The sequence below is a fragment of the Thalassophryne amazonica genome, chromosome 18 (assembly GCF_902500255.1).
Source record: "Thalassophryne amazonica chromosome 18, fThaAma1.1, whole genome shotgun sequence".
Classification (NCBI taxonomy): domain Eukaryota; kingdom Metazoa; phylum Chordata; class Actinopteri; order Batrachoidiformes; family Batrachoididae; genus Thalassophryne; species Thalassophryne amazonica.
In genome coordinates, this window is record NC_047120.1 from 62,587,544 (window position 1) to 62,613,593 (window position 26,050).

Genomic DNA, 26,050 nt, shown 5'->3' on the forward strand with positions numbered 1-26,050 from the left:
TTAGGCACAGGTGAAAAATAAATTGTTTTTTTGTTGATGGAACTGCTTTCTGGTTATTTTAGTGCTAGGTCCTGTCTGACGCAGGTTCGCTCCTCAATCTGCGTCGACACATAACACTACCAAAGTCCTGAGGGCATCCAAAACCCCAACGTGACCATTGTGTGGTTGTAGCACCTCAGATGTCACCTGCAGCAGTCGTCTGCTGCTGCCGCTAAAAGGGAACATGCCTCAGAATTCTGAAGGACAAATCTGAGTTACACTACCAGTCCAAAGTTTGGACACACTTTCCCTTTTAATTGACTGGGAAAGTGCGTCCAAACATTTGTTTGGTACTGTGCATCTTCTGCATAAACTCACAATCATGTTTTTGCATCCTATTCAGAAAAGCCTGAAGCTGGATGCAGACCACAGCGAAACCATGAGCGTGCACAGTGAAGCCACAAGCGTGCACAGTGAAGCTCTGCGGCTTGTAATAGGTACAACACCAATAATTATCAATTATACATTTGAAAATATTTGAGTCTCAGAAAACTTTTTCAAGAATTATTTCAGCAAACAAGTGTCAATCTTGACGCATTGGCGAGCTTTCTGATGATAGATAGATAAACAAATAAATAATTACAAAAATGCATTTCTTGAGCAGCTATTAAATGGGTCCAGGGTGGGTTCGCACCTTATTGAGGAGCATAATTTTTGCAGTGTGTGTTGTGATGCATGCAGGATGATTGACTGATATATGTATTATTGCATCAATTATTTGGGTGACACAGGCTTCATATGGGGAGTTGAGGTGAAGTAATTACCAGAAATCCTCATTATTTTTCTGCTTTGAAATGCACCATATATGGAATGCATGCATCCATGTATTTTGCACCTTTTACTTTCTGTAAAACAGGGGTGGCCAAGTTCGGTCCTCGATCTACCTTCCTGACACTCTTAGTTGTCTCCCTGTTCCAACACACTTGAATCCAATGAAAGGCCCATTAAACACCTGCTAACGAGTCTTTCATTGGATTCAGGTGTGTTGGAACAGAGACAACTAAGAGTGTCAGGAAGGTAGATCTGGAGGACTGAACTTGGGACACCCCTGCTGTAAAACAATCAGGAATTACCTCAGGTTGCATTAATATTGTGTGAACAAAAACAGCTGTGTAAAAGGAGTTTCCGCTGTTTCTGTCCTGCATGAAGGTACATCCTGGCATTGGCTCACCAGTGCTGTAGCACTCAAAATAGAACACAGCTCTAAATGCAGATTCAAACATGTCTGTTTTTGTCTACACGATGCCCTTCAAAAGGGCTGCTTTCCAAAGACCTCTGTTAAGTAAACCATTTCCCGTCTGGCTAACACAAACAATCATTACCTGGCATTCTGCTATAACCCCAGTAAAAGTGGGTTTTCATGCAGTCACCCTGGAATGCAGCACAGAGAATCTGAACATCAGATACTGAAAACAATAAATATAGTTTTTCTTTCTTTTTCTTTGCTTTTTTTTCCTGCAAGGAGGAGCCCTTCAAGAAAATAAACAAGTAAGTTGAAATGTTTTTAATCACATTAAATAAACATCCAATTTACTCATACGTAATCTGATGAAATGGTTAAAATGTTGTGAATTAACAGGATGAGGTATGTAAATTGGAATAAATTAACCAAAAGTCTAAACAATGAATAATCAGCCAATTTACAACAAGCATACATGTTTTTTTTGTATGGGTATATTTTCATTTCTGGTATTGGGTGGATTTTTTTTTCCACATAGGTTTTGTTGCCCTGAATGAGGTGGTGGGGCAAGCGAGGAAGAGAGACACCGGTGTTACATTACAGCTGTGAAAATCAGAGAAATAAAACATTATTTTCTGATTGTTTGTTTCTACATTTAAAGGCACAGTTGTATGCAAAGGTTTGGGCACCCCTGATAATTTTCATGATTTTCCTTTTTAAATCATTGGTTGTCTGGATCAGAAATTTCAGTTAGATATATCATATAGCAGACAAACACACTGATATTTGAGAAGTGAAATAAAGTTTCTAGTATTTACAGAAAGTGTGCAATAATTATTCATTTTACTGATTTGAATACATTTAGCACTAATTTTTGGAACACAAAATTGGTTTGGTAAGCTCATTGACCCTTGGCCTCCTTACACAGGTGAATCCAATCATGAGAAAGGGTATTTAAGGTGGCCATTTACAAATGTTTCCCCTCTTTGCATCTCTTCTAATAAGTGGCAACATGGGAGCCTCTAAACAACTCTCAAATGACCTGAAAACAAAGATTGTTCAACATCATGGTTTCGGGGAAGGATACAAAAAGCTGTCTCAGAGATTTCAGCTGTCAGTTTCCACTGTGAGGAATATAATGAGGAAATGGAAGACCGCAGGCACAGTACTAGTTAAGGCCAAAATGGCAGGCCAAGAAAAATCTCAGATAAGCTGAAGCGAAGGATGGTGAGAACAGTCATAGTCAACACACAGACCTGCTCCAAAGACCTACAACATGATCTTGCTGCAGATAGTGTCTCTGTGCATTGTTCAACTATACAGCACACTTTGCACAAAGAGATGCTGTATGATGCTGTAATGCAGAGGAAGCATTTTCTGCGTACACGCCACTAACAGTTTCTTGAGGTATGCTAAAGCACATTTGGACAAGCCAGGTTCATTTTGGAGTAAAGTGCTGCAGACTGATGAAACTAAAATTGAGTTATTTGGACATAACAAGGGGAAGTATGCATGGCTGAAAAAGAACACAGCATTCCAAGAAAAACACTTGCTACCTACAGTAAAATTTGGAGGTGGTTCCATCATGCTGTGGGGCTGTGTGGCCAGTGCAGGTAATGGGAATCTTGTTAAAGTTGAGGGTCACATGGATTCCAGTCAATATCAGCAGATTCCTGAGAACAATGTTCATGAATCAGTGAGAGTTGGATCTTTCAACAAGACGACCCTAAACACTGCTCAAAATCTACTAAGGCATTTGTGCAGAGGAACAAGTACAACGTTCTGGAATGGCCATCTCAGTCCCCAGACCTGAATATTATTGAAAATCTGTGGTGTGATTTTAAGTGAGCTGTCCATGCTTGGAAACCAACAAACTGGAGATGTTTCATAAAGAAGAATGGTCCAAAATGCCTTCAACCAGAATCCAAACTCTCACTGGAAGCTGTAGGAAGCCTTTAGAGGCTGTTATTTCTGCAAAAGGAGGATCTACTAAATATTGATGTATTTTTTTCTGCTGGGGTGCCCATATTTATGCACCTGCCTAATTTTGTTTAAAGAATTATTGCACACTTTCTGTAAATCCTATAAACTTCATTTCACTTCTCAAATATCACTCTTTGTCTGCTATATGATATATTTAATGGAAATTACTGATCCAAACAACCAGTGATTTATAAATAAAAATCATGTAAATCATCAGGGGTGCCCAAACTTTTACATACAACTGTGTAATGCCACTGAGGTTGTTATTCATTTATTTATTTATTTATTTTGAAGATTTAAGTTGTAAAAAGTATTTTCTTTGGTAGCTGTTCCCTGATAGTGTAATTGATAAGCAGGTCACACTGAATCCTACTGAAGGTGACTTTTGCAACTATGTTCCAAGTGGAATGGAATTGAAAAAGTGTATAAAACCAAACAAACAAGAAAAAAACCAAAAACAAACTGGACACTACACCATCGTCTCCAGCAGACGGGCGGATGCCAGGAGGCACATTGTAATGAATATTTGAATATGTAATGGATAATATATTCAAATATTGATTAACTGATAACCCTCAAGCGACCAAGCTACTTTAGCAAATAAATGACAGAGTTGGTCATTTATGACTGTTATATTTTATATTTTCTTAATGGCTGTTTGTGTTTATTATACCTATAAGCTTCCTTTATCTATGACACATGTTCTGAAATGTTAGTTATTGATTTTATATGAAAAATTCAAAGTCTGTAATGTTAAAAACAAACATACTGTATCTTTCCATGGTCACAGATGGAGCATATGCAGGGAGTAGAGCTATGGAGCTGGACTACAGTACTGACAGCTGCTTTAGCCGGAGTACTGATCCTGCTGGTCCAGAGGTTCAAAACCTACCAGGATCCAAATGCTCAAATCCTGAGAGCCAGAACTCAAAGGGATAAGAGCCTGCAGCGTGCTGAGCAGGCTGTGCAACATCATAAGAACTCAGTAAGTCACACCGCTCTGGGTGCTGGTACTTTAGATGTCACACAATTTTCTCAGTCCTTTAAGAGTCCATCAGATCAGGAGGTTGGTTAATGAACAGATGCCACATAAAGAAAGAGAGATCTTTACTTGCTTTTCTAGAAGTCTCAGTACTCCTGGTGTCCTCTGATGGATCTGGGTTAGAACCCTGTAGGGATCTGTCCTTTTTTTTTTTTAGGGTAACTGATCCAGGAACATCACTATCAAAATGGGTCTGTTTCCTTAGTCTTGTCGAGATCAGGTCCTGGTACCTTCAGGCTTACACCTGTAAAATGGATCAATGAAGGTTTGGAGGGTACTACAGTGCATCCAGAAAGTATTCACAGTGCTTCACTTGTTCCACATTTTGTATTGTTACAGCTTTACTCCAAAATAGATAAAAAAAAAAAATATTTTCTTTTCCTCAAACTTCTCCACAACGTACCCCATAATAACAATGTGATTTTTTTTTTTTTTAGCTTTTTTCAAATTTATTAAAAATAAAAAAGTAAGAAATCACATGCATGGTACCTGGAGTTTGCCAAAAGGCACCTGAAGGACTCTCAGACAATGAGAAACAAACTTTTCTGGTCTGATGAGACAAAGATTGAAGTCTTTAGTGTGAATGCCAGGCATCATGTTTGGAGGAAACCAGGCACCATCCCTACAGTGAAGCATGGTGGTGGCAGCATCATGCTGTGGAGATGTTTGTCAGCAGCAGGAACTGGGAGACTAGTCAGGATTGTGGGAAAGATTAATGCAGCAATGTACAGAGACATCCTGGATAAAAACCTGCTCCAGAGTGCTCTTGACATCAGACTGGGGGTATGGTTCACCTTTCAGGACAGTGACTCTAAACACATAGGAAAGATATCAAAGGGGTGGCTTCAGGTCAACTTTGTGAATGTCCTTGAGTGGCTCAGCCAGAGACCAGACCTGAATCCTATTGAACATCTCTGGAGAGATCTGAAATTGGCTGTGCACCGACGCTCCCCATCCAACCTGATTGAGCTTGAGAGGTGCTGCAAAGAGAATGAGCATACTGCCAAAGATAGGTGCACCAAGCTTGTGACATCATATTCAAGAAGACTTGAGGCTGTAATTGCTCCCAAAGGTGCATCACCAGTATTGAACAAAGGATGTGAATACTTATGTGCATGTGATTTCTTAGTTTTTATTTTTAATAAATTTGCAACAATAAAAAAAATACTTTTCATGTTATCATTATGGGGTGTTGTGAGTAGAATTTTGAAGGGGAAATGAATTTACTCCATTTTGGAATAAGGCTGTAACATAACAAAATGAGGTGAAGCCCTGTGAATACTTTTTGGATCCACTGTCACTCTGACCTGGGTATATTTGTCCGTAAATGGTCTTCCTCTTGTGGGCATATAAAAAGAGTATGTTGTCTCCAGGAGGGGGTCTTTTGCTGTTTGTCGTTTTTCTCTTTGGTCTTTGTTTTTTCCTTCAATTTTTGTTTTTATTAATTAATTCATTCATTCATTCATTTACTTGTCCTTTTGAGTTATATGCTGTGATCTGTTTTTGTCATGTCACAAATGTTGGAGTAATTTAAGAAGACCATGAAGAGATCATAGTTTTCCTTCCTACAAAATGTGATTTTGTAAGAAGTTTCTCTGTTGCAATGTCGAGTTCTGTGGAAATCGATCAGATGAAGATATTCAGGTCAGAAGTCAAGAAAATCATGTAGCAATGTTTCCATAATTAGCCAGTGTAATTCCAGAATGGAATGTTGAAAAGAATACTTAGCTTGCAGTCGAAGTGGGAAAGTGAACAAAGTTTCCAATACAAGAGTAAAAGCACAAGAAGTGCCTGAACATGTGACAATGATGAACTGATCAACAGTTAACAGACCAAAGTGTGTATTTACATACACATTATGCATTTTTCTGAAGTACAAGTCACAGTTCTTGTTTTGTTTTACTCACTGTGGGGGTCCTGAGAATTATACACCAGTGTGACATTCAAAAAAATTACAGAATAATTGTGATTTACTGACAATTTGCATGTTTATGTACTACTATAGCAACAGGTTGATTGTCATTGTGTCTGAAGGTTCTTTAAATGGAGCAATATCTCCACTTGGTGGACATTTACCATTAATGCAGGTACAAAGAGAATTTCGCCAAGCTCTACTCAGCTGTTGTTGTTGTCCATTCGGCTGCTCCCGTTTTGTGTTTGGGGTCGCCATAGCGGATACAACCAGATCCGCATTGATATTTGGCACAGGTTTTACTCTGGATGCCTTCCTGACACAACTCCAGTGTTACCTGGAGAAACACACACAGCCACTGGTGTTCCAAAGAGGTCTCCCATCCAAGTACTAACCAGGTCCCACACTGCTTAGCTTCTGAGATCTGGCGGGATCAATAACAATTGTTTTGGGTTTTCACAGGAATCCAACTATTAAAGAAATAAACTCCAATACTAAAAGAATGAATTCTAAAGTACAAGTAGTACAACAATGCACAAAGGTTTGTTATTTTAGTGTTTCCAACACTGTGGGCCAAATACCAACCCATATTTGTCCATCTTGTGTATTTATATTAAGTAACAGCACACCCTGTGGTGTGCACATGTGCTATATTGAGTTCTTCCATTTTGCTAAACTCGCCATCATGGAAAAACATACAAAAAAAGGTGCAAATATTTTTTTCTCTTTTCTCTTTAAAAGGCATGTTTTGGTGGGTGTAACGTATACTCCAGTGGTACTTATACTCTGAAAAATAAGGTAGTTGATCATTAAAGTTTGGTGGTGACCATTTTCTCTTCGTTTCTGGAGTCGTTCTGCATCATCACAGCTGAATTCACTTATTCAGTTACTAAATACGGCATGCTTAACATTAAAAAGAGACAACAGTGATGTAAAATGTTGCTTTTAAAAAAAGAGAGTGGTGAAGAATATTGCATAGTGTTTGAACTAATTCACTTTGTTTTATTTTATCTTTACTCCTCCAGCATCCAAAGAAGCACTTGCCTCCCATCTTATCTCTTTCACTGTCTGAACTGATGAAGTCACTCAAGGAAGAGACTCTGAGTCCCGAAGATGTTTTTTATTCCTACATGGAAAAGGTTTGTAGCTCACTTAGGAACAAAAAAATGCTGGAAGTGATCAGCAACAATATCAGCAGAATGTGTTGGACTATGTGTGCTTCTTTCCATCCTCAGCTAGACTTATTAATAATGCCAGACACCCCCACTTACCCTGCCTCCCCACCTCCCACAAAGTACAGACTGAAAGATATTGTGCATCTGCATGCCTGCACAGCCCCATTCCACTATATTTATTTGACAGTAAACATAGTTTTGCCCATTTATTGTTGTTTATGCACCAATTACTTCTTCCAGAGTTTTTTGTTTGTTTGTTTTCTTTTTCCTTTTCTTTTGTTGTTGTTTATGCACTGATGACACCAGATCAAAATCCTTGTATGTGAGAACTTACTTGGCAATAAATTTGATTCTGATGCGTACAAGCGCTCACAGTGGATGGTCTAATCCCTGGGTTCCTAAACCTGGGGCCCATGAATCCACTTAGGGGTGCGCCAAAGATCACGTGGTGGATGCAAAGTTTTGTCCATTCTGAGATTTACAAAATTTGAAGTGCACCTGCAACATAAAGTCATCATGACTCACTTTCTGGATCATCAAAAGCAACTAAAAAGATTGTTTTTCTTTGAATGACCCAAGGAGAAAAGGGGCAAATAAGAAAAATAAAAGTTATATCTCTGTTAAAGATCATTTTTGCTAAAGACACAAATAAACAGTCAGGAAAACAAATGTAAGTCTAAACAGCAGTGCCCCAGCTTCCAGTACCTCTAGCTCTTAAAGGGGATGAGACTATATATAATATGATTGGTCTATTTCACATTATACCAAATATGCACCAATAACTAATTGATACAGCCCCTTCATGCTCTGCACCTATCTTTGTGGTCCTGTTTACGTTACCTATAAATAACAAGGTGGACACACCCAAAAGGCATTTGCACTGGGAGCTATAGATTTTGCACCAAGCATAGTCAAGATAGGGCCCAAAGTGAGAAAGATGACACTGGGATGGGTTGGACATATGCAAAGGAGGGATGTAGCCTATACCAAAAGAAGGATGCTGAGGATGGAGACATCAGGCAGGAGGAGAAGAGAGAGGCCAAAGAGCAGGTGAATGAATGTGCTGAGGAAGGACCTGCAGGTGTTTGGTGTGACAGAAGAGAGGACAGAATAAAATTAATGGCATGTTTTGGTGCCCCCCCGCAGGGAGTAGGTGAAAGAAGAAGCATGCAAGGAGTGGGGCATTTCAAACACAAATAAAATGTCAATATTAAAATGTCATAATTACATCACTGTAAACAATATAAGATGTGAGTCACATGATTTTTCTGTCCACTCAAACGCTGCCTGTAAGATCCGATCTGTGTTTCTGGACTTTTTCCGAACAAGGTTCAGAGATTCTGATGCAGCCAGGATTAAAGTTACCAGTCTTCAGGTTTTAATGGTGTTCGAACTGTGAACCTAAACCTGTCATTCTGACTCCTGCGCAGACTTTGGATGCAAACCAAAAGCTCAACTGCTGCACAGGAGTTTTAATGGAGAGTTTTGACCAGGTGAAGAACCTCAACAGAGAAGGTCTGCTGTACGGAGTTCCTGTTAGCATCAAAGAAAACATTGGATACAAGGTCATTTGATACTTTCATCTCATTTGAATGCAAGCCCCAAAACTATGAAACGGTGTTTCTGAATGAGCAACAGCTCTGCACTTAACGGTAAACTGAACACTGAACAGTGGCAAATTACGGCAGCGGCAAACTTAAAAAACCAGACCAGAAAAAACCTGATAACTTCAGATTATTGGTTGAACTCATAGGATTGATAAATAGAAGAGTTTTGACCGTGTCGAATGCTTCATCTTCAAAGTCAAGGTCAAACAAGGTTGACATCCATTGGATTTTATGACATATGTTACACATGATAATTGACATATGGTGCAAACTGTTCTTTTTTAAAACCCTGGTAACTCAACCAAAAATTTGCATTAAGTTTTACAAAAATTGGAACAACTGTAATGTTTGAGCCCTGTACAAACTGAAATTAACTTTTGTTAGTTTTTATCCCATAACTCCATAAAATTCAGTCATAGATCATCCAAACTATACCCTTTTGGAATGTTTATGATCAGACAAATAATGTGGTATATCTTTTAATATGACTGGAGCATTTTTATATATTGACCCCTGTTTAAACCTTCATTGACCTGGCTACAACTACCACTCTGTAATGGCCATCATACATAAAAACTTAACTAGCAATACCTACAGTAGTGTTCAGAATAATAGTAGTGCTATGTGACTAAAAAGATGAATCCAGGTTTTGAGTATATTTCTTATTGTTACATGGGAAACAAGGTACCAGTAGATTCAGTAGATTCTTACAAATCCAACAAGACCAAGCATTCATGATATGCACACTCTTAAGGCTATGAAATTGGGCTATTAGTAAAAAAAAAGTAGAAAAGGGGGTGTTCACAATAATAGTAGTGTGGCATTCAGTCAGTGAGTTCGTCAATTCTGTGGAACAAACAGGTGTGAATCAGGTGTCCCCTATTTAAGGATGAAGCCAGCACCTGTTGAACATGCTTTTCTCTTTGAAAGTCTGAGGAAAATGGGACGTTCAAGACATTGTTCAGAAGAACAGCGTAGTTTGATTAAAAAGTTGATTGAAGAGGGGAAAACTTATACGCAGGTGCAACAGATTACAGGCTGTTCATCTACAATGATCTCCAATGCTTTAAAATGGAAAAAAAAAAAAAAAAAAAAAGACGCGTGGAAGAAAATGGAAAACAACCATCAAAATGGATAGAAGAATAACCAGAATGGCAAAGGCTCACCCATTGATCAGCTCCAGCATGATCAAAGACAGTCTGGAGTTACCTGTAAGTGCTGTGACAGTTAGAAGACGCCTGTGTGAAGCTAATTTATTTGCAAGAATCCCCCGCAAAGTCCCTCTGTTAAATAAAAGACGTGCAGAAGAGGTTACAATTTGACAAAGAACACATCAACTGGCCTAAAGAGAAATGGAGGAATATTTTGTGGACTGATGAGAGTAAAATTGTTCTTTTTGGGTCCAAAGGCCGCAGACAGTTTGTGAGACGACCCCCAAACTCTGAATTCAAGCCACAGTTCACAGTGAAGACAGTGAAGCATGGTGGTGCAAGCATCATGATATGGGCATGTTTCTCCTACTATGGTGTTGGGCCTATACATCACATACCAGGTATCATGGATCAGTTTGGATATGTCAGAATACTTGAAGAGGTCATGTTGCCTTATGCTGAAGAGGACATGCCCTTGAAATGGGTGTTTCAACAAGACAACCCCAAGCACACTAGTGACCGAGCAAAATTGTTGTGGTTCTGTCAGTGTTGGGGTTTGTCTCTTGTCTCCTCTTTCTCTTTTTCTCCCATTTGTCCCCAGCTCCTATCTACTCTTATTTCTGCACTCATCTCCTTATGTCCTCACAGTTAATCCCAGAGTATCTACTTTCAGCTCTTGTCTCCTTGTTAGGTCATCACATCTTGTCTTTTCGCCTTTATCTTGTCAAGTAGTAGTCTCTGCCTTTGTCTATTTCCTTCAGTTTCTAGCAATGTCTGGCCATGTGCTGCCATCCAGTGTTCCCTTTTATTATCTTCAGTTTCAGGTAATGTCTGTGTACTGCCATCTGGTGTTCTCTTAAATTCTTTACACATCATCAGTCCCTAATTAAGTGCACCTGTTTGAGTGCCCACCTGCAACAATTAAGGCTGGCTATATATAGTGACTCCTGTTTGGCCTTAGTTGTGGGTCCATTGTGTTTGTGGTGTTTACTAGTGTGATGGCTTCATTTCCAGGGTGTTTCCTGTTTACCAGTTTTGGCAGTGAGTATGATTTTGGTTTTGCACTCTGGAGTTGAACTCTTTTCTAAGAAGAAAAGAGTTAATTCTGTTCTCTGGATTTGAACTTTTGGTCTAGAAGAAAAGACTTTGGTTAAAAACTTGTCTTTGAGTTTGTATTTCACTCCTAAGAGGAAAAGGACATTCTTTTGTTGTGCATACTCTAAGGCAGTGGCGGCTGGTGAAAAACATTCTTGGTGGGGCTGCTGTGCCAATAGTTTCCCTTGCCTTGTCCAGTACAGGCGTTCAAGTGAACAGTCAGAAAATTACTACAATTCCACAGTCATTTTGTGTCCTTCTCAAAATCAGCAGTTTTACAGATAAAGTACACCATTTACAGCTATATTAGGCCCCATTTCTACTTCGGAAAGGAACAGTATCAAATACAACACAAGTTCTTGAGCAAAGAACATTTCACCATTTGACACCAATTACACACATAGTACACCAAACTGTACTGAACTGCCATTATCTTCAGACAAACAGATCCTGGGGTTCACAATGACACTGACCTTAACAGAATAGAAAATATCACCAAATTTACACTTTCAAAATATGGAAAAATTCTTCAATTGACAAAAAAAAAAATTATGTACATACTACAATGTTCACACCACCTTCCAAGAGAGAGAGAAAATTAAGGTAATATTTTGCATGACCATTACTGAGTGGAATGGAGGCAAACTAAAGAAGCTTGAAAAACTTAAATAACTTGACTGACTAATAACACCAAAACCTTTAAATTAAATTGGTTAAAATTAAGTGTAGAGGACAAAGCAAATTAAGTTTACAAAACCACTTAATTAAATGCATTGCTAAACTTGGGTTTGTCTGACTATAAGTGTGTTGTGTGTGTGCTCAGTGGCTGAGTTAGAATTTCTTTAAAAAAAACATGCAAATTGCTATTTTAGGGTTTTTGTTTTTAAAATGAGCAAATTTATTTTAGAGTGTGGAATACTCCAAAGAATATTTCACTTCTGTGAACTGATCCTCATAACGTGTAAAGTGAAATCAAAATACCAGCATGGCTGCAGCTTTGAACACTGTTACAAACAGCCCCGGCCTCCCCTATTACCATTCTAACTGGCCTGCTGTCCCAATAAAGATCACAGCTTTGACCCCCTAAAACAAACAAAAAAAATCACTCATTCATTTTATCTTAAATTTTCACCCTTGCTTCCACACCAGGAGCAACATTCGGGAATAAATCCGAGCAGCTCGTCACCTGAGCTGAAGTGGATCCAGAGGAGTCAGTCCGCAGCTGGCAGAGGTGGATGCCTCCTTTCCACCCCACAGTAAAGAGCGCAGATCAGCAGCCTCCGTGACGTGTGCGCGCTGACAGTGTGAATGAAGCCTGACACGGTTTATAACGAGTCAGACAAACGTCTCTCCTCCAACCTGGATGTGCAGTTCTCATTAAAACACGAGAAAGATCTGATGTGCGCACCTCCATGCGCCTCCAAAAGGATCCCCGCCAAACTTTGGTGGCATTGATTTGATGAGTTTTGTCCCGTTTTAAACCTCCGAAGAGTTTTTCAACTTACTCCAGCAAAACACACGGAGACAAAATAAAAATAAATAAATATAACCCAAACGTCGTCACCATCATCTCTTACTGACTGACTGACTGACAGCAGCAGCTGCAGCGTCACGTGTATCACTGACTGTAATCTAACGTTCCCGCACTTTTGTAGCAAGGGCTAAAATTCCAGCGTCCCAAAGCCATTAATTTTGGCAATGTTGATTTGCCAAATATTTATTAATTTTCCCTAGCAACTACATACAACTGGTTATTTCGCTGCACTTCAAGGGCGCTTTGAATGAGCGCCCAAGACGAGGAATGATACGTTCTCTGCTTCTGTCGGTGGAAATGCACTGTTGAATGAGAGTCAGTTGGAGGAAGTGTTGTTTTAATCATTCATATTACATGTAGGCACATACTATTAAGTAAAACTGACATTGATAATACTTTTTAAATATATATAATATGACTTTCCACCTCCACATCTAGGAGGGCAGCGCCCGAGCGCCCCCTATGGGCCAGCCGCCACTGCTCTGAGGTTTGACTTTGAAGCAGCTTCTCCAGTTTGTTTTTGTCACTTTTGATAAGATTCCCGAGTTGATTTCCACCTCTGAAGACAGCCTCCTCAGTTTCCATTCCAGTTATGAAGAAGATTCAAGTTCAATTCTGTTTGTGTTGACACTTGCCTCCCTGGAAGAATGAACACTAAGTTTGAACTCTGTTGGTGCTGAACTCACCCTTTTGATGAAGCAGGCTCCTGTGCTGAACTCACGTCGCACCAAAGGACAATTCTTAAGTTCATATCTCTTGTGAATTAATAAACTGCTGTTCTTGATCATCTGCCTTTTTGTCTGGCTGACCTGCTACTGGGGTTAAATTTAGTCTGTCCCTATGCCCAACCATAACAAAAATCTTGGTTCCAAACCAACAAATTAATGTTTTGGAGTGGCCTGCCCAATCCCTGGACCTAAATCCAATTGAGAACTTGTGGGGTGACATCAAAAAAGCTTTTTCTGAAGCAAAACCAAGAAATGTGAATGAATTGTGGAATGTTGTTAAAGAATCTTGGAGTGGAATAACAGCTGAAAGGTGCCACAAGTTGGTTGACTCGCAGATGTGAAGAAATCATGAAAAACTGTGGTTATACAACTAAATACTAGTTTAGTGATTCACAGGATTGCTAAAAAAGCAGTTTGAACATACAGTGAGGAAAATATTTGAACACCCTGCGGTTTTGTAAGTTCTCCCACTTAGAAATCATGGAGGGGTCTGAAATTTTCATCTTAGGTGCACGTCCACTGTGAGAGACATAATCTAAATAATAATAATAAAAAAAGTCCAGAAATCTCTTTTTTTCTCTTTAATTTGTATGTTACTGCTGCACATAAGTATTTGAACACCTGCCAACCAGCAAGAATTCTGGCTCACACAGACCTGTTAATTTTTCTTTAAGAAGCCCTCTTATTCTGCACTCTTTACCTGTATTAATTTGCACCTGTTAGAACTTGTTACCTGTATAAAAGACACGTGTTCACGCACTCAAACACACCGCAACCTATCCACTATAGCCAAGACCAAAGAGCTCCCTGAGACATCAGGGACAAAACTGTAGACATGCACAAGGCTGGGATGGACTACAGGACAACAGGCAAGCAGCTTGGTAGAGCTTTTTGGAACCATCTCCACTTACCATGTTTAGAGGATAAGAACAACCCCAAGAAAACCATCCCAACCGTGAAGCATGGGGTGGAAACATCATACTCTGGGGGTGCTCTTCTGCAAAGGGGACAGGACGACTGCACCGTATTGAAGGGAGGATGGATGGGGTCATGTATTGCGAGATTTTGGCAAACAACCTCCTTCCCTCAGTAAGAGCATTGAAGATGGGTCATGGTTGGGTCTTCCAGCATGACAATGACCCCAAACACACAGCCAGGGCAACTAAGGAGGGGCTCCGTAAGAAGCATTTCAAGGTGCTGGAGTGGCCTGGCCAGTCTCCAGACCTGAACTCAATAGAAAATCTTTGGAGGGAGCTGAAACTCCAAAGCTGAAAGATCTAGAGAAGATCTGTATGGAGGAGTGAACCAAAATCCCTGCTGCAGTGTGTAAACCTGGTGAAAAACTACAGGAAATGTTTGACCTCTATAAGGGTGATTCTTTAACTATGGGCACTATTGGCCTTGTAAATGTAATTTCCACCACACCATTGCCTTACAATATAAAGCGCCTTGGGGCAACTGTTTGTGATTTGGTGCTATACACATGTGCTCTGATGTCACTGTTTATCTCCATAGAAACTACCCAAACAATCTTTCATACAAACTGTTTAAAGGGACATTACAGTGTTGTGGTGGAAATTACGGCAATAGTGTGGGACAACTACATTTTGTTTCAAAAAATCTCAACAGTTGTATGACATTGAATACCCCAATTATGTTTTGATTATTTTACTGATATTTTAAAACATTAGAAAAAACGTTTCTTTACCATTCATTTTTATCATTGAAGATCAAAAGTCTGGGTGTGGGACAAGCACAAAAGGCAATATTTGCATATAATGATGCTGAAAAAAGGTGAAAAAGTCATCATAGACTAATGGAACAAATTTCTTAACACACTTGCATTGTAAAGATAACTATAAAAGTGTGAATTTTTTGCTGTTTTTCATACAATATGATCAAAGGACATAAGTGCCTGTAGTCTAAGAATCACCCATAAATGCAAACAAAGGCTACTGTACCAAATATTAACATTGATTTTCACAGGTGTTCAAATACTTATTTGCAGCAGTAACATACAAATAAATTATTTAAAAAAAATCATACATTGTGATTTGCAGTTTTTTTTTTTAGATTGTCTCTCACAGTGGACATGCACCTAAGATGAACATTTCAGACCCCTCCATGATTTCTAAGTGGGAGAACTTGCAAAATCGCAGGGTGTTCAAATACTTATTTTCCTCACTGTAATAGTTTTGAGTTTGTAGCGTCAACAGCAGATGGTACCATTATTGTGAACACCCCCTTTTCTACTTTTTTTTTTTTTTTACTAATAGCCCAATTTCATAGCCTTAAGAGTGTGCATATCATGAATGCTTGGACTTGAGGATCTACTGGTACCTTGTTTCCCATGTAACATAAGAAATATACTCAAAACCTGGATTAATCTTTTTAGTCACATAGCACTACTATTATTCTGAACACGTGTATGTGGGTGATTCTTAGACTACGGGCACTTTTATGTCCCTTGATCATATTTTATGAAAAAGAGGGGAAATTTCACACTTTTATACTTATCTTTACAATGAAAGTGTTTTAGGAAATTTGTCCTAGTAGTCTATGATTTTTTTTTTTCAGCATCATTATATGCAAATATTGCCATTTTGTGCTTGTCCCACACCCAGACTTATGATCTTCAATGATAAAAATGAATAGTAAACAAACGTTTTTTTCTAATGTTTTAAAATATCAGTAAAATAATCAAAACATAATTGGGGTATTCAATGTCATACAACTGTTGTGATTTTTTTTTTTTAATGAAATGTAGTTGTCCCACATTATTACCATAATTTCTTCCACAACAATAATGTCCCTTTAAACAGTTTGTATGAAAAATTGTTTGGGTAGTTTTTATGGAGATAAACAGTAACATCAGAGCACATGTATATAGCGCCAAATTGCAACAAACAGTTGCCCCAAGGTGCTTTATATTGTAAGGCAATGGTGTGGTGGAAATTACATTTACAAGGCCAATAGTGCCCGTAGTTAATGAATCACCCAAGTATCACTAGTTGTATGTATCGCTGAACACTACTGTACCTAATAAATTATGGATAGTACCTTTTGCCACTATGCCCTCTTTCAAGAACCATGTGGAGTGATGGCAATATATATTTTTTTAATTGAATTTGCTGTGAAAATGTTTGTACATTTCACATAAAAAAAAATGTACTTAAGAGTCTGCTGACTAACACTATCTTTATTCATCTGATAAAAATACAAGAATCATGACTCAACGTGTGGACTGAGCATGAGGTTGGACCAGCCTGCCCAGAAGGACAGTGTCCTTGTAGAGGTACTGAAGAGCCAAGGAGCTATTCCCTTCGTGAAAACCAATGTGCCTCAGACGCTTTTCAGGTAAATACTTTCTCAAGTGACTTGCAGCGTTGTTCAATTCAATTTATCTAGAAAGCTCCAAATCACAACAAAGTTGCCTCAAAGTGCTTCACAAGGGGAAGGTCTAACACTTACCAACCCGCCCAGCTGCTGGTCATTTATTTGCAGTTGTAAATAAATTATCTTTATCTGCAAAGTGTGAGTTGTGTCCTGCATCTTGGGTAAGTGAAGAACCAATTCACCTTTGGACAGAAAAGAAGCTGAGATTATTGAGCCATATGGACACATCACTTTGGAAATCTAACTACAAAGAGATCTTCAATAGCCCCAGAACACACTAACGCTAAAAACTCTTCTCAAATGCAATCCTTAACAGTTACCTGAACAAAGAGCATTTTATACATTGCTATATTCATGCCAAAGAGTTCTTACAAAGTCTCATTGGTTGGAATCTGAATTCGAATGTGTTGAGATGATGTAAAATACTTGTAAAACAGTCATTTTTCCATATCTCTGGGTTACATGAGATATTGAATATATTATCTTGATATATTGGTTCTACGTATGTATTTGGTGTATTGTCTGACTTTTAGTATAGGTTGCAGCAATCCCATCTATGGGCAGACTCTGAACCCCCACGACCACAAGAAGACCCCGGGAGGATCAACCGGTGGAGAGGCAGCTCTTATTGCAGCAGGAGGCTCTGTGCTTGGTTTTGGCAGTGATGTTGGTGGCAGTATCCGTATTCCTGCCTCCTTCTGTGGGATTTGTGGCTTCAAGCCCACAGGAGGCCGACTCAGGTCAGTGCTTTAAACAGGTTTACCTGTAAAAGCTACAAAATGCATGTTCTCTGTATGTCTAAAGCCTGCTTCTTGATGCATTCTGGTATTTAGTACACCCTAAAAATTCAAATCCATAGTGTTTTTTTTTTTAATAAATTTGCAAAAATCTAAATTCATTGTCATTATGGGGTATTGTGTGTAGAATTGAGGAACAAATTAATTTAATCCATTTTGGAATAACAAAATGTGGATAAGATGAAGTGCTGTGAAAACTTTCCAGATGCACTGTAGTTGCTTGTGATTTTTAATTTTTTTTATTTTTTGCAATCATAAGATTTGATACTAAAGTTTTACCTTTTCTTTGTGTGCCTCATAGTTCACTCGGGGTACGTGCTACGCTCCCAGGATCACGGCACCGTATGTAAAATTTCGTCAGTGAATTCTGACACGATTGCCTTGTAACAGCCATCCATGAGCTGCTCGATTTAATTTTGTCTATTATTCACCTCAGTTCAAGCATCTGCTGGACCCCTAGCAAAGGACGTGGACAGCCTGGCTCTGAGCATGCAGGCTCTACTTTGTGACCGCATGTTTTCACTGGACCCCACTATTCCTCCTTTTCCTTTTAACTTACAGGTTTGTCTGGAACCACAGGATTCAAATCAATGATTGGCATTATTTAAAGATTACTGCAGTTTCACTTTCAACAAGACAAAGAAATACTCATAGTACTACATCACTCAATCAAAACCCCTCAATTCTCCTACGAAATGAAACTTTACATTCAAAACAATGTTCCTTTCAAAATTGTAATTTATTTTCAAATGACACACACAAACCATCATGTGAATAGACATTTAATCTGTATGTCGGACATGAACGAGCGAAGCTCTTAAACATCTTATCATTTATAAGAACCAGTTAAACACCAATGTGCTCAATGTAAAACACTTCATCTCCATTGTAAAATATTTTAGAATATTGTTTTGATATTCAGAACACACAGTGAAACGGTAACAAATATTTTACTTTTTCACAAAAATGTACACAGTGTACATCCCAACCAACATAAAGTTGCGCATACAATAGTCTAACAACACAAGAATTTATTGTATACAGTTACACAAAAAAAAAAGTCGAGTGAGTTATAAGAGAACTTGTGGAGAGCTGGGCATGTCCGAACTTGTCCTCTGACATGCCGAAACGGAGGCGTTCTTTGTCTCGCTCGAACAGCGAATTGGTCGTGACGCACAAAGCCTCCGCGCGGCTTTCCACGACAAAATCTCTTGTTAAAAGTGAAATCTGCCAGAAAATGGTTGATGTCCAGCTCTTGTGATAACCAGAGAAAGTGCACACGACGGTCCCAGCTCCACACAGCCATCCGTTTAGAAATAATCCGGTGGTTCGTGCCTGTCGTCGCGGCGCGGCGCGCCGAGCGCCATTGTGGGCCGTCCTTAAAGCTGTAGTAATAGTCCTTATTCTCTGTGAAGCCCGTAAAATTTTCACCAAAAGCCAGATAAATTTTTGGAATGGTTTCTAGGTGCCAGTCTCTAACAGCTTTTGAAAAAAATTCTGATGGAAAAAACCCCAAATCATTCCGCCATTTCCAGACAATGAAAGTCCGACGATGGGGCGGGACCACTCCTTCCACAAGGCGTGCTCACAGGCGAATGACGTCACCGACAGGCGTAGAAAAACTCACGCATGCGCACAAGGGTTCAAGCTCGTCTGATGTGAAAACACATGAATCAAATCCATATAGTTTAAAAAATAAAAAAATAAAAAAGGTACGATACTTTATGGACAGACCTCATACAAATCAATAATGCTCTCTGAAATGTTAAACGATCATGATATTCAGATATACCAGAGCTCCAGTCCTCTGAGGATTGGTTACTTAGAGAACGATGGCTGCAGAGAACCTTCTCCAAGCATGGCTCGAGCCCTCAGAGAGGTCAAAGGTCTTCTAGAGGCAGCAGGACACACTGTAAGACTTCACCACACAGACACATGATCCACACAGTTATGTTGAAATATTTATTACAGACGTTTCTCTCTGTTCTTTTCTCCAACGTGTAGTTGATTCCCTTTAAGCATTTGACTTCTAGGCTGAATGAAATCCTTGCAAGACGAAGTTACGCAGTAGACGGTGGATCCGTCATGTTAGAATTAATGTAAGTTGGTCTCTCTGAGGATGACTGATTTAATCATCACCATTTTCAGGGACGCTTAGAGGCCTTTGTTGGTTTCCTTAAATGGTTTCATTCACTTTGTCTAGATGATTTGTGCAACATCTTCAGAATGTGAGAGAACTCGTTATAGTAGGTGGGAGACATCATAACTCATGCTTGTGAAAAGACCACACACCACATGCCAAGTAAAGATTTAGTTGGCATATGGTTAAATTCTTAATCTGAAAGCAACTTTTTGAGTTTTAGCTTCAGCAAACAGAGGAGAACTACATACAGTAACCTCCATCCTCCTCTGTCAATAACTGTGGTGTTGTCCTCGTCCATTCCATTTGTCTTTCCTGACTCTGTTTTAGGAAGAGACAATGTGGACCCCTGTATTTATCAAGAAATTTTATTTTGACTCTGTTTTAGGAAGGGAGAGAAATTGGACCCTTGTATTTATCAAGAGATGTTATTTTTACGTATTCCCTGTTGGGTGAAGAAGATCATCTCAATCCTCATCAAACCCTGGGTGAGTTTTACTGTCCTGTGGAAGATACTGTTAAAACTTTAGTCTTGTGGAAATAATTTAAAATGTTGTCCTACAACATTACTTTTAAACAAGCTTTTACAGATAGCAATGGTGTGATGGGTTTTACTGGAACTGCATTCATGGTTTCATTTCTGTTCTTCCATATCTTGTGTCAAGTCTTCTAATGTGGCTCAGAGGCTTAGTCTTGGAACTGGAATTGGGTAAGAAAGTCCTCTAGAAGGTATTTTCAGCTTTCATTTCATGAAACCAGGTAAACATTTTGGTTCCTAACCACTTTGTTTATAGGACTATTTCAGACCTGTGGAAGTATCAAGAGAAAGTCAAGGTAATTGTACAAATGGGAAAAGGCCCAGCTGAGGTTCCTCTTGGATGAATTGTATATTTTTTTGACAAATTCAATCTATGTTTAATTTAGGACTGCATTCACGATACCATACAAGAGTGGAGAAGATGCAACATAGATGTGCTGCTGTGCCACATGATGGGACCCGCCTACAACACCGAAACCTGTTCCGTTGTCTCTCGTGAGCTTGTATTATTAATTTCAGATGAAATTTGAATTTAAACCTGGTGGACTAGAAATAAATAAATAAAGCCAACACCTTTTCAAACACATACACCCCCCATTACAACACATTAATCACGATAAGAAGAAACAAAGGAATTCACCATTACCCTTTCTGAACCTTCTGAGACACTATCCTTTCTGAGTGCAGGCTGTCTGAAACACAATGTTTTTCTAAACAGATAGCATTAACTTATTCAGATGAAATGAGGCCAATTAAAGTCGGCTTATTTCTCTTTTTTGTACTTGTGTTTAGCTGATATCGCACATACAGTAATCTACAATCTCCTCAACTTTCCCGCCGGAGTGGTTACTGTTTCCACAGTGACACCACAGGATGAAGAAGAACTCAGGAACTACAAGGGAAAGTACCAGAACTTAAAGGATAAGCATTTCAAAAGGGTAAGGAAATACTGGCAGTGAAAGGATGCTAATAAAATAAGAGTGGAAAAATAAAACAGCACAGCATGAGCAGAACAAGATACAAATCAATCCAGTAACTGTGGTATGATCACTGCTACCGTACCGCATGTCCTCCCTCAACACACCCATGAACCTCCTCAATGCTAACCTTCTTCTCCTCCTGGCTGGTGGCTACACCCTCAGCATCCCTCCTCAACGCATGCCCAAATATCTTAATCTTGCCTCTTTCACTTTGTCTCAATCATCTAAAAAAATAATAAACAAAGACAATCTCAGCATCTTCAACTCTACCACCTCCAGCTCTTTTCATCAGTGCAGCATAACGGGTCTCACTGACATCTTGAAACTTTTCCTTTCACTCTTGCAGATCTCCTTGTGTCATAAATCCCAAATTACATGAATATATATTTTGTGCACATAAATTATATGAATGTGTAATGTGGGGTGCGCAAAATACTGAGAAAGAAATTTAAGGACTAATGATTGCATCTGTGTGTTGCACGTTTGTAGGCAGGATGCCAACTAAGATTTATGCAGACACACAAATCTGATTCAAAGTCACTTCCCCATGAGCTGTTTTGGGGTATGCATTTCTTTATTTTCATTTGGTAATCTTTACACGGAAAACACCACAATTAAGCATTAATTTATCATGGCCCATTAATGACAATTTATCTACACATTCACGACTTCTTTCAGCTGCTCCCCTTAGGGGTCACCACAGCAGATCAATCGTTCATCTCACCCTGTCCTCTGCATCTTCCTTTGTCACACCAACCACCTCAATATCCTCCCTCACCACATCCATAAACCTCTTCTTTGGCCTCCCTCTTCCCCTCCTACTTGGTGGCTCCATCCTCAACATCCTTCTCTCTATATACCCTGGGTCCCTCTTCTGCGGATGTCCAAACCATCTCAATCTCATCTCTCTATCACATCCAAACTGTTCCACCTGAGCTGTCCCTCTGTGTTCGTTCCTAATCCTGTCCATTCTTGTCTCTCACCTTCAGCTCTGCCACCTCCAGCTCTGTTTCCTGTCTTTTTGATAGTGCCACCTGTACAACATAGCTGGTCTCAGTACTGTCTTGTAGACTTTCCCCTTCACTCTTGCAAATACAGTGAGGAAAATAAGTATTTGAACACCCTGCGGTTTTGCAAGTTCTCCTACTTAGAAATCATGGGGGGGTCTGAAATTCTCATCTCAGGTGCATGTCCACTGTGAGAAACAATCAAAAAAAAAAAATCCAGAAATCACAATGTATGATTTTTTTTGAATTTTTTATATATATATATATATATATATATATAATTTATTTGTATGTTACTGCTGCAAATAAGTATTTGAACCCCTACCAACCAGCAAAAATTCTGGCTCTCTCAGACCTGTTATTTTTTCTTTAAGAAGCCCTCTTATTCTGCACTCTTTACCTGTATTAATTGTACCTGTTTGAACTTGTTACCTGTATAAAAGACACCTGTTCACACACTCAATCAATCACACCGCAACCTGTCCACCATAGCCAAGACCAAAGAGCTGTCTGAGGACACCAGGGACAAAACTGTAGACCTGCACAAGGCTGGGATGGACTACAGGACAACAGGCAAACAGCTTGGTAGAAGACGACAATTATGATTATTTATTAGAAAGTGGAAGAAACACAAGATGACTGTTAATCTCCCTCAGTCTGGGATTCCATGCAAGATCTCACTTTGTGGGGTAAGGATGATTCTGAGAAAGCTCAGAACTACACAGGAGGACCTGGTCAATGACCTGAAGAGAGCTGGGACCACAGTCACAAAGATTACATTAGTAACACATGATGCTATCATGGTTTAAAATCCTGCAGGACAGCAAGGTCCCCCTGCTCAAACCATCACATGTCCAGGCCTGTTTGAAGTTCACCAGTCAGCATCTGGATGATCCAGAGGAGGCATGGGAGAAGGTCATGAGACCAGAATAGAGCTTTTTGGAATCAACTCCACTTATGTTTAGAGGATGAGAACAACCCCAAGAAAACCATCCCAACCGTGAAGCATGGGGGTGGAAACATCATACTCTGGGGGTGCTCTTCTGCAAAGGGGACAGGACGACTGCACCGTATTGAAGGGAGGATGGATGGGGTCATGCATTGCGAGATTTTGGCAAACAACCTCCTTCCCTCAGTAAGAGCATTGAAGATGGGTCATGACTGGGTCTTCCAGCATGACCATGACCCCAAACACACAGCCAGGGCAACTAAGGAGGGGCTCCGTAAGAAGCATTTCAAGGTCCTGGAGTGGGCTGGCCAGTCTCCAGACCTGAACTCAATAGAAAATCTTTGGAGAGAGCTGAAACTCCAAACCTGAAAGATCTAGAGAAGATCTGTATGGAGGAGTGGACCAAAATCCCTGCTGCAGTGTGTGCAAACCTGGTGAAAAACTACAGGAAACATTTGACCTAATTGCAAACAAAGGCTACTGTACCAAATATTAACATTGATTTTCGCAGGTGTTAAAATACTTATTTGCAGCAGTAACATACAAATAATTTAAAAAAAAAATCATACATTGTGATTTCTGGATTTTTGTTTTTTTTTTGTGTTTTTTTTTTTTTTAAGATAGTCTCTCACAGTGGACATGCACCTAAGAGGAAAATTTCAGACCCCACCATGATTTCTAAGTGGGAGAACTTGCAAAATCGCAAGGTGTTCGAATACTTATTTTCCTCACTGTATTCTTTGGTCACAGTTCACTCCTGTCACCTTTCATCAGGATTAGTCCTACACCAGTTCTCCTGCCATCTACACCATGATACGCCAGTTTGAACCAACTTGGAATGCTCCTCGACTTGCACACAGTTTGACCTTTCCCAGTCCATCATATCAGCTAGCTCTTTACCTGGTTTATGCAAAATCATGAAACCTGCACTGCTGCACAGTATCTGACATCATCATATGACCTACAACTTTCTCTCTACACCCACAACTCAAAGACTTCCAGAGTGCCTGTCACATAGGGGTGGACATGAAGGGCCAAGACAGTGCAGGTTTCTACCAATCATCTCAGCAGGTGATTTCACAGGTCAAGATTTTAAGTTGAGCAGAGGAGCTCATCAGTAAATCCACCTGCTGAAGCATCTAGTTGTAAGAAAGACCTGCACTACCCTTTCCATCATGGGACACCGTTGAGCTCAGAATTGGCTATGAACTTTCTGAACAGTTGTTGGTGCATTACACACTGTAGATGTTCACTCGGCCTGTAGGTGGCAGCGTTGACACTGGGGGTGTGTGTGTGCGCAGGCTGTGAGTGGAGGTGAAGGTTTACCTCTGTCCATACAATGTGTGGCGCTGCCCTGGCAGGATGAACTCTGCTTGCGTTTCATGAGAGAAGTGGAACAGCTGGTCAGACTGAACAGGAAGACTGGGACGAGCCGCGTCGCGAGAGAACCGGATCCATGAGGCCATTCAGGTTGACCCTTCCCTGCTCAGGAAATAGTAATAACTAATCTTTAAAATGTATCCAGAGCATTATAATTATCCTTAAATGATTTGTTTAAACATAGGTCGATGTTTCACGTCTTTGTCTGGCAGAAACAAATCTTCTCCCAGATCTCAGATTTCTTGCAGCTTGCACCCTGTTTTCATCCAGGATTTCTTTGTATTTGGCTGTATGTGTTGGATTATCACCTCCTCTATGGTCTGCAGTCGAGAAAATTCTCATCAGCATGATTTTCTTTGCCAGAAGGCTCAAGAAAGATGCCAGTCTAGGTTTGATCAGTTTCCTTGTATGAAAATCCTTCTGTCCCACTCTGCCATCAAGCTGTATAACTGGGGATGCAACAAACAAAAGTTACACAATGCAGTTTCTCCAAACACAGCCAGAAAAGCTTGAAACTCCTTTAGAGGTGTCAGTTTTTGAGAACTACCAACAATGTAAAAAGTGTGTTGCATTTCCATGATTTAAGTATGTAGATTGGATGCACATGATCTGAAGGTGTCCATAACAATTTTCTTAATTTTCTTATGTTTCTCAATTAGAAGCTTATGTTATTGAGCATTAAAAACATGCAGTTTGTTTTTCTGAATTATTTTTTTTTTTTTTCCTTGGGGGGAGGCATATGGCTGTAAAAGTGCTGATTTGCATTCATAATCCTTGTATTTTGTTTGTCCAATTACTTATGGGCTCTGAAAATGTCAGGATTGTGTAGGGGAAAAATAGGTGTAATTCTTAAATGTTTAATGTGATATATTTATAAATCACTTTGATTAAAGCTGGAAGTCAACACTACAAGAACATCTTAATGGTTTCATTTAAAGTCCACTGCAGTGACTGAGTAAATTTCACATTTTCAACTCTGAGGTCCATATTTTCTCAAAACTTTAACATTTCCAAATTCTGTAAGGAGGAATTATGAGCAGTGTTTAGATGAAGCAAAGAAAGCCATCGGGCTCAAAGTCCAACACCTGAAAGAGAAGTAGCCATTTCTACTATAAGCTGTGTTCCAGAAGGGCTACGTACCATAACCCATCCGGAAAACAACTCCGTGACGTAAGCAGGTTTGGGACAGAGTGAAGCAACTGGGATGAGAATCTGCATTTCTAAGTCTGAGACCATGGCCCCCTGTCAAAAAAGGGTAGATTGTTCACCCTGGGTCAAGGGAGTTATTGCCAAGTGGAAGAGTTTAAGTATTGTTCATGAGTGGGGGTAAGTCAGAGTGCGAAATGTCTCATGCGTGTCTGATGTCTTATGGACATTGTCCTGGGCCGTTGCGGTGAAGAGGAAGGTGAGGCACTCA

At 39.6% G+C, this 26,050-nt stretch overlaps 1 protein-coding gene across 1 annotated transcript; it reads left to right on the forward strand.

The window, feature by feature from the left end:
- Window positions 1–3,994: 3,994 nt before the first annotated feature.
- On the forward strand, window positions 3,995–24,879 carry LOC117530626 (fatty-acid amide hydrolase 1-like). Its single transcript, XM_034193510.1, has 15 exons — window positions 3,995–4,187; window positions 7,182–7,295; window positions 8,762–8,896; window positions 16,670–16,803; window positions 17,376–17,582; window positions 17,941–17,981; window positions 18,076–18,200; window positions 19,426–19,551; window positions 19,644–19,738; window positions 20,168–20,267; window positions 20,445–20,488; window positions 20,574–20,613; window positions 20,704–20,812; window positions 21,110–21,255; window positions 24,555–24,879. Exons 1-15 carry the CDS (start codon window positions 4,002–4,004, stop codon window positions 24,711–24,713), a joined length of 1,761 nt encoding a protein of 586 aa, XP_034049401.1. The 5' UTR covers window positions 3,995–4,001; the 3' UTR covers window positions 24,714–24,879.
- The last annotated feature ends 1,171 nt before the right edge of the window (window positions 24,880–26,050 follow it).

Bases quoted from the DNA above. Each gene is read 5' to 3' on its own strand.
- LOC117530626 (XM_034193510.1), top strand. From the start codon at position 4,002: ATGCAGGGAGTAGAGCTATGGAGCTGGACTACAGTACTGACAGCTGCT. The intron at 7,296-8,761 runs GTTTGTAGCTCA...ACTCCTGCGCAG, and splicing joins TTTATTCCTACATGGAAAAG to ACTTTGGATGCAAACCAAAA. The intron at 20,489-20,573 runs GTAAGAAAGTCC...CTTTGTTTATAG, and splicing joins AGTCTTGGAACTGGAATTGG to GACTATTTCAGACCTGTGGA.